The sequence below is a fragment of the Schistocerca cancellata genome, chromosome 2 (genome assembly GCF_023864275.1).
Source record: "Schistocerca cancellata isolate TAMUIC-IGC-003103 chromosome 2, iqSchCanc2.1, whole genome shotgun sequence".
Classification (NCBI taxonomy): Eukaryota; Metazoa; Arthropoda; class Insecta; order Orthoptera; family Acrididae; genus Schistocerca; species Schistocerca cancellata.
The window spans coordinates 622,037,398-622,046,813 of record NC_064627.1 but is presented as its reverse complement, the minus strand read 5'-3'; the positions used below and the strand labels follow the sequence as shown (position 1 = coordinate 622,046,813).

The 9,416-nt window shown below is 49.2% G+C and overlaps 1 protein-coding gene across 1 annotated transcript; it reads right to left on the bottom strand.

Moving 5' to 3' along the window:
- Positions 1–1,150: 1,150 nt before the first annotated feature.
- LOC126157144 (sal-like protein 2) lies at positions 1,151–3,247 on the bottom strand. Its single transcript, XM_049916356.1, has one exon. The coding sequence runs from the start codon at positions 3,245–3,247 to the stop codon at positions 1,151–1,153; it is 2,097 nt and encodes a 698-aa protein (XP_049772313.1).
- Between the last annotated feature and the right edge of the window lie 6,169 nt (positions 3,248–9,416).

Genomic DNA, 9,416 nt, shown 5'->3' with positions numbered 1-9,416 from the left:
GAACAGTCTTCACAGAGCAGGCAAGAGGACGCGAATCTTGGCCCGTAAGCTGATTTATACAGTGACTAACATTTGTGGAGACATCTTGGTTTGCTACTTGTCTGCAGGAATGTAACGTGCGTGGAAGCCGTGCGGCGCTGCGTTCGCACATGCGCAGAGCGGCCGGGTGTCGGCGCGGCTGCCAAGGTCCGCACGGAGCATGCGCGCCGCGTGGCCACGCCCTGCGCCTCTGGCGACGCCCGCTGCCGCCGCCGCCGCCGCCGCCGCCGCCGCTCTCTTTCCCCATCTTGTTGCCGCACAGGGCCACTCGGCTGGAAAGTGGCTACCGGCTCCTTCCTCCGGAGAAAAGGAAAGTGCCCCGCCGCTAGCACTGCGCACACGACGGCTGCAAAATATCCCCAAGGCCACATCACAGCAAATTATTTCTTCTCGGCGAGGCTAAACGGTGCTCATTCTGCGATAATTTCTCTAGCACCTCTGCTTTGGACCAGCAGCCGACTGAAGGTGAACTCTTCTCTGCCACTGCTTAGTTAACGTAGGAAGAGTTCTTCTTCCCCTGCAGGTAAAGAGAAAAAGTCTTCTTGTGGCATCGGTAGTATGGTGACAGGCCGGTACTTGCCCATATGTATCGAAGAAACATTATCACTTAATGTTGTGCCTACGCCAAAAGCTAGCTCACTTGATGCGAAACACTTCCAGGAATAAAGGACCGTGAAGCTCTTAAACTTGCAGCAATCTTCTGAACTCGAAAATTCGTATCATTTCCCTGTTCCCTAGCACCTTCCTATTTAGATGAATGCTTTCTATAACGTTTTCAGTTGATTCTTGGAACTATTGGTCCTATTTGCAGCCTGATAATTCGATCAGAAACACGGTCAGTTTTGTGGGTGATACAGTGTACCGCATTACTGACGCCTTGTCCTTGAGTTTTTGCGGAATCTGGTACAACTGCTGTCAATTCCCTGTCGTTCTTGTTGGGTCTCTCGTAACATCTGACGGTTTACAATTTCACATACGGAAAGAGTTCTAGTGTGATTGGCTGCATTAAGGTGCCTGTTCCAATGCCTACAGTAGCCAGGAGCCTGACATAGTATACCCTGAAAGATATATAGGATATTCTGTGGTTGGTTACGTGGTGGAGAATTGTGTATCACGTATTGTTGTTGGGCGAAGCTGGTGGTGGCGACGGTTCTGTGATGTTTTCAGCATGACTGCTGCCGTTGTTGGACGGTGGGTTAGAGGACGGACGGTCCTCCTGTGCAGAGGTAGTCGTGTCGTTGGCGGGGGACTTGTGAGGGACATCGTCCTTGGGCGAAGAGACTCGTGGAGGAGACAGTGATGAGCCGGCCAGCGAGGACGACGACGATCTGGAAGACATATTGTCCTTGTCACTACTGGAGAAGGAACGGCCCAGCTTGGCCGCATCGGTGTTGGCGCAGCGCGCGGCAGCCGACGCGTCGAAGGGCGGCGGCGTGATGCAGCGTCGGCCCAGCTGGTCGGCGTGCAGGCGGTGCAAAGGCGCCAGTGGCGAGAAGTGAGCGCCGCCCGACGCCCCCGCAGCTGCAGCCGCGGCGGCAGCGGCGGCGGCGGCGTGTCGCAGCTGCGCGGCGGCCAGCGCGGGCGGTGCCACCAGCCGGCCGTCCGCCGTCACCTTGCCCATGAACGAGCGGATCTCCTCGAAGCAAGCGTCTTCCGCCAGAGGGCCCAACACGCGCGCGTGCTGCTGCTGCTGCTGCTGCTGTTGCTGCTGCTGCTGGAGCTGCAGCTGCTGTCGCTGGTGATGGTGCGCCAGCAGTGCCGACGGACTGCGCCGCGGGTCGTCCAAGATCGTGGGTCCGTCCGCCTCGTGCTTCTTCAGATGGCGGTCTAGGTTCGTCTGCTGGCCGAAGCAGCGGTCACAGAGCGGGCACTTGAACGGCTTCTCCTTGTTGTGGATGTTGCGCACGTGCCGCTGCAGGTTGGACGAGATGCTGAACGAGCGCTCGCAGTACTTGCACTTGTACGGCTGTTCTCCCGTATGAGTGCGTAGGTGGCGTGTCAGATTGGCAGATCGAGGGAACACCTTGCCGCAGAACTTGCAAGCGTAGCGGTCTTTAATTTTTCCGCCCGCTGATGCTGCGACGCCACTTCCTCCGTTGGTCTGGACGCCAGTGGCAGCTTCGGCGAAGTTCCCTACTGGCGACGCGGGCACAGTTACCTGCTTGGTGGTTAGGGCGTGTTGTTGCTGTTGGGTTTGCTGTTGTTGTTGCTGTTGCTGTTGCTGCTGCTGAGCCAGTGGGTGGCGCAGCATTTCGAATCCGGCCGCTGGCGAGACACCGGTGGGCGAAGAGTGGCCGTTGAGCAGTGAATTGGGACTCAGGAAAGCGTAGGGAGTTCGTTGGGAGTGATAGCCAGGGGGGCTCACTGGATAGGCGAGAGGTAACCGTGCCCCGGCTCCTTCCTTGTTGGCGCGGCACATCGCCTCCAGCATTAGAGGGTGAATGGGCTGGTGCGAGAGGAAGACAGGATAGTGGCCTATGCCGGGAGAGCCCACGGGGGATTTGAGGCTGTTCGCCACGGAGGATGCAGAAGGACTGGACTGTCTCTGTTCTCTGTTCTCGTCACCGCTGCCTCCGGACGAGGCGGAAGAGGCGCGTCCGGCGGGTGGCGACGGCGACGGGGAGCCCACGATGACGTTGCGGTTCTCGTCCTCGACCTGGTGGCGGCGCCCCGCGGCGATGGCGCCCTTCTTGTGGTCGAGGCGCAGGTCGAGCGGCTGGTCGTCGTGCTGCGGCGGCGGGTGGCCCGCGGGCGACATGTGCGGCGCGCCCGCCACCTGCTGGGCGCCCGCGCCCGCCCCCGCAGCGCCGGCGCCCACGGCCGCCGCCCCCGCGCCCGCGTTGTGGCGCGACAGGTCGAAGGGCAGGTCGTGGTGGTCGGGCGGGCCCGCGGCCGCGGCAGCCTGGCGGCCCTCCTCGGGCACGCGCACCGAAAGCGGGTAGACGGCCGCCTGCTTGGGCGAGCTGTGCCCGCCCGACGCGAGCAGCATCTTGCGCGGCGACGAGTCCTTCTCGCGCATGGCATGTGCGGCGGGCCCGTGCTGCAGGAGCCCCACGCCGACGCCGACGCCAAGGAGCGCGCTGCTGCAGCCGCTGGCCCACGTCGCGGCCACCAGGCTCATAGGGCAGGCGGCCGGCCGGCGCGGCTGCCCCTCGCTCTCTGCAACAGCACACCACGCCGCTCCGTTAGGCGCGCTCGCCAGCGGCATCATCCGCAACGCACACCTCTCCGCCACCGGTATCTATCATAGACAGAAACGACAACCCGTCACACATTTTCCTAGTGGCCGTCTACAGCATAAACAAAGGGGAAATACTAAATGATATTTGAGCGCTAATCTGGAGCACGCGAGCTATTTTACAAATACCATACTATTCACAAACGTCTAGGTCGCTTTTGTTAGATATACTCCTTGAACCAGTTTCGTCTCTAATGAGTCATCGTCAGAACTAAAACTCCAGTATCTAAGAAAGTGACACGTCAGGTCATCATTGTGGTCAGTTAAAAGAAATAGCCATAAAGGGTGCTTGATGCTGACCTGACATGTTATTTTGCTAACAATACACGGGAGCTGTACTACTGATGATGACTCCTTAGAGTCGAAACTACTTAACAGCAATTTATCTACCACATGCGGCTTGTGAAGAAAAGAGTGGAAATATGAAACTTCGTGGCAGACTAAAACTGTGTGCCCGATTGGGACATGAAGACAGAAAACTTTGCCTGTCACGGGCTGACGCCCCTACCTATTCAGACACGACTTACGAAATTCGTTACTTCCGCCAGCACCTCTTTCGTACTTTCGAAGTTTAAAGCTGTGAGTGGGGGATGGCCGGCAGCAGTGGTAGGGGGGGGGGGGGGGGGGTAGGGTGACGGTCGAGAGTTGCGCGTGGATAGCTCACCCTAAAGAAAATTTTCACGCGAAGTACAAGGCCCCCAGGTCCGAGTTCTGGTGTGGCATACAATTTTAGTCTGCGAGGAAGTTTAAAATCGACGCGTAGTCCGCTGCAGGGTTAAAATCCATTCCGGAATTTTAAAGAGATTTTAATTCCGCCTTTGTAACTACTAAAAGTTTTGACTCAGTTCCTCTTACAGCTGATAGTGTCACCTGACTGCACATTTTTCAAGTATTCCTGATTTTCTGGCTTCCAGTACTTCACATTTCGTTACGTAAAACACATTGAAATATTGCACCACTCCTGGATAAAACGCTGTGCAGTTATGTTTTTACTCGGGAGACTGTGTGCAATAATTTGTCGCTTTTTAGGTCAAGAATCGTTTGTTATATGTCTATTTCGTGTGTTTAGCGAGGAGAGCCTGATTATATACTAGCAGTCGAATAATTTGTCATTTCGTACGTGTAGTATATGTTTCTATGTTTTGTAGGTTTAACGAGGAGAACGTAAATAAATTATTTCACTGTAAATATGGTAATAGAAAAACACAATTCACCGAAGTCTACTGCAATACAGCATGTTAAATCTCAACCTTATTTGCTGTGGCGTGTGAAACGAGTATACTAGAATATACGGACGCTGATCCGTTTCTCGAATGTGGACGCTGAGGTCGGTGGACTTCCTGGTATCTGTTGAGGTGTCGATTATATGCGTAGCCAAATAGTACTGCCCTAGTTCTCTTGAAATGGTCGCTGTTAAAAAGACGAAAACGATACTACTCTACTGTATACAAACACTCGTTACATTCGTCCACACATTACATAAACATACTTGACTAAGGAATGAAGAAGGCCCTTTTTCAGTATTTTTATGTCATATGCAGACATACGAAATAGTTCTGAATGGTCGGGTTCAACCTAATTGCTATCTCTACTTTGTCTATTGTTTACGTTCTACCCTAACCATTAGAAGACAGACAAAAACATTTTTACCCAGCATCATGTCTCGCTCTCCTCTCCTTTCAAACTCTACTGATCATCTCCTCCCTTATTTGGCGAAAGGAGAGCATGGAGCTATAAGTTAACATTTCAATTCAGATATATTTCTTTACTTGTCACGAAGTTCACTTTGTTATTTGATCAACAGCATTGATATTATTGTGGCATAGATGCTGTGGAAGACTCTGTATAGCTGTGGCGAGGGGACAGTAAAGTTACTGAGTCAAATTCTAACCCATGTGATTGACAGATTTTTCTGTAGTTTGGATGTACTTTCAGTTGATAGTTTTGGACCGTATATAAACAGGGTGGCCTCTATGTCAACAGCTTGAGAATGTTGACAGGGGGAGGGAAGATGATCTGATGATGGGAACTGAGACATCGGTACACGCTTTAGCTTCCTACTTGCTGCACTTGAATTAGCGCCTCATGCGTGCGGTGGCAATGAACCATACGTAGTAAGATAGGACGCGGGATATTTATGAGTCGTTGTTTGCCACAAGGGTCTAGCGTATCTCTGAACTTGGAGCAGACGTTGCGTGCTTAAAGGCGCCGGCACATCGCGTGTCTCCCCCGTTGAAAGTTCGAACATCGCTTGCGGGGATGCTGTAAAACGATTACTTCACAAGCGGTTCTGTTATGTGGGTCGACTTCTTATAGCGGCATCGTTTCTTTACTAGGATACCGCACCGAAAGTGGAGCACTTGCAACTGACACGTATCCCGAGTTAGATCAGACCTATAGAAAGTATGCCAACGTTAATTCAGTAGTTAACTTTAAGAGTCATTGTGGAAACTGAGAAACTCGGCGTTAAAAGACAGAGAGAGAGAAAGAGAGAAACATTATCATTGTTGGGTATTATGGCTGAGTTCAAAGAATTCTTTTCACTTGGTCGTTATTGTCCTGCAGTTCCCTGAAGTTAGAAGCAACGTAGTCTTTAGAATTGAAGGAGTATCGCTCTCTCTCCCTCTCTCTTTTTCTCTCTCTGTCAATAGATCAGGCTCTCTAGAGAAGACGTAATTTAAAATTAGCACATAGTTTTTGGTTTAAAAGTTTATTATTAAAGATGGTAGTTAAGGGTGCCCGATATAATGGTATTCAAAGCCCAAGTTTTGTTTAGAGATAATATACAAAACGTCACGTTAAGCTGCAGCAAATTACTTCTAAAAAATAATTAGAAGTACAGTCGATCGATTGTACACACTAAAATCTTCTAACTATTTAGTTATGTCGGTGGATATAAAGAGAATTTTAGTTCTTGTGCCATATTCCTGTCGGCATCAATGACGTGGTTTAAAATTTAGTATACTCAGAATTGCCGAATAGTCTGTTTGACAGAGTGTATACTACAAAGCGTCACCATGTCGAGAATTCGGTAGAAACCCTCGGCGCTAGGGAAACTTCCAACAAGGTGGCAACCTGCAGCGAAGTTCATCAGCAGTTTGTTCTGTGTTATATTTCCGTCTTGTTTACTCCTTTCAGTATACTGTGAATGTCAAATTTGTTTTATATCAGAATCTGACCTTTGTTAAGCCTGTGTAGATTCGTACCAACGTACGACTTAAATTAATGTGTGCTGTGCCTTGTCAGCTAGTAATTCGGAAGAAGCCTCTTTAAAGCGGAGACGTTTCAACCAGGCATAATTAAACGTCGCAATAATTGGAGACACTGAAGAGGAAATACCTTATAAACGTGATAATATAACTGACAGAGAGTCGAGACGCTGTGCACCTCGCGAGCACCTGCTTAGAATAACTGGAGGACCGTCTTTCAGGACAGATGCTGCGAATATCCTTCAGTTCTCTTTGTATCTATCACGTAGTGACGACACAGATAAAACCAGGCGAACGACAGCTCTCTCAGAGGCGTGCGATTACAAGCTCTCATTCTTCCAACGTTCCAGCCTTAAATGAAAGTATAGACTTTGATGATGATCATGACTATGGGTTTAAAAAGACCAAACATCTATGGCCACCAGTCTCTTATTTACCTTCAGTGATGAAATTAATGTACCCCACCTGTCTGCGTCTAGACTCTAGCGTAAATCCCATATGCTAGCGTGAGGCGGGACGTGGCTATCAGACCAGCAGAAGTGCACCACAATTCGCACCACTTGTCGGAGTGTCGTTGTAGATAATCTTTAAGTAAAATTTAATAATATTTTATGGCTCTTTGCTGCTCTTCAAGTTAAATATTGGTAAATTATATCTGATTTCTGAGTTTTTCCAGGCGTTATAAGCAATATTTCTTCGGGTGACCATCAGGTTACAGATTCGAGTGTTATGCACGACATTTCGGCGATTGACTTGACTCACCGAACGATGATGTTACGTTCAGTGGCTGCTCAGGCTCGAACCAGTACCCCACAGTCGTTTAGAGTTCAGGCAGCGGCAACGAAACGACCACTACGATTCGCAGCACCTATGATGACGGTTAGGGCCTCAGAAATATTGTTCATAAAATGAAATTGATTTAATTGACATGTGATAAGATACACTCGGCCGAAAAAGTGCATCATTTAATTCTAGAGTTTGGATCGGAGGATTTTTTTCTTAACATGAGTGCATTGATCAGTATATTCAATTATTTGTTCATTCTCCAGTTTTGTTTTGTGAAATACCCCTCGTGTTAATGTGTATTGTATTAAACTGCAGCCGGCCGGGGTGGCCGTGTGGTTTTAGGCGCTACAGTCTGGAACCGCGCGACCGCTCCGGTCGCAGGATCGAATCCTGCCTCGGGCATGGATGTGTGTGATGTCCTTAGGTTAGTTAGGTTTAAATAGTTCTAAGTTCCAGGGGACTGATGACCTCAGAAGTTAAGTCCCATAGTGCTCAGAGCCATTTGAACCATTTTGAACCATTAAACTGTAGTCATGTATATTTGTTTTTGGAGGAGCTACAACTTGAGCAAAACAAAATTCAGTCTGTTCTTATATCTCCCAGGCATTTTTCGCTGAAGTTCCAGCATCATCAGTGGGTTTTTATTTTCCATCCCGTTACCACATACCTGCGGTATTTCTCGTTTTTCTATGATTTTTATTGCACTTGGTTTCTGTCAAAGGTTGTCATTTTTTCTGATTTCTTGGAGGACAAAGACGTTTCTGACAGTGGCAGATAAACCGTTCCGTTATGCAAGAACAGGATAGTGGGAGTAGGCTTTACTTTAATTGCCATAATAAACTACGTAGTACAGCCAGTACTTTCGGAGACACGAACAAAATGTCTTTATTTTATGTTGCACTCAGCGGCCTACCGTCAAGAAGTAATTAAAGGCGCTTTATCAAGACGTAAGTACAATTAAGCCCCATTGAACCGGAAAAATTATTTAATTTTAGCGTGGTACTCCACGTTCTTCCGTGGAAAGGTAACGAGGTTTATGAAGACAGACCCACAGTTAAATTCAAGTCAGCATGGTAACGCTCACAGCTAAGCTCGCCTTAGTGTAAAGTGGCGCAAGTGTAAGATGCTTGGTTAATTCACTTGCCTCGCCCAGAAACTCCTTCACTTGCTCCAGCATGCTGCCCGTAACAAGGTGATGCCTCGCATTCACCCGCAGGGCAGTGGCTGGAGCAAGTAGCGCTCCGGCACCTGGGCTGACCAGTGCGCGCCGCGCCCACAGCCGACATCTTCGACCACATTCCCCGCGGCTGCCGCAGGGTGATCAGATTTGCATTTACACAGAGGAAAGCTCTTCTCCGAGCCCGCCGGCAGCTTGCGCAAAGTGGCCACCGGGAGCAGTTCAGGAGCTTTCGACCCAAGTATGCGGCATGACCGTCACCTACCAGAGCGCGCAAAGGTCGCCCGGAATAACCGAAGTTCTGACATCCAGGAAGAGAAATTCGGTGGCAGACTGAATATAATTTCTTAATGTGTGTATGTTGTTTGATCGATAAATAGCTTATTCAGGTGAACAAGAAAAACAATGGCCGGCCCACGGACAACAATAAGTAAGAGCAGATCAAAAAAAGGTCGTTCAGAGTGCTTCTATAACAGCATGTCCATACATAAGGAACGTTACGATTTACTAACAAGAGCTGCTGATAACATTTCTTTATTGAATAACCAGTTTCGGTCCATATCCTGGAATGATGTTCTAAATACTTTTATGAGCCTGAAGATGGCTGTGCACCGAAACTGATTGTTCGGTAGAGACATTTTATCAGATGCTCTTGGAGGTAAATCGCGACGTTCTTCGAATATTTATGAGCTGTGGGGCACCAGCTTCTTAAAATATATTCAAGACCCTCAGTATTTGGAATCCACAGCTTATGACATCATCTTTTACATCAAATCACTTACGGTGTTCTGTACGGACGGATGGAACTGCTGGAAAACGTATTATATACAGATACGTTGTGGGAGATCACGTAAAGTCAGCATTAGGGAAGGCGAATGACAGACTTACACTTGTTGGCAGGTTTTTGGTAAAATACAACCCACCTATAAAGGACATCGCATACAACACGCTCTCGCGACCAATTCTA

Bases quoted from the DNA above. Each gene is read 5' to 3' on its own strand.
- LOC126157144 (XM_049916356.1), bottom strand. From the start codon at position 3,247: ATGCCGCTGGCGAGCGCGCCTAACGGAGCGGCGTGGTGTGCTGTTGCA.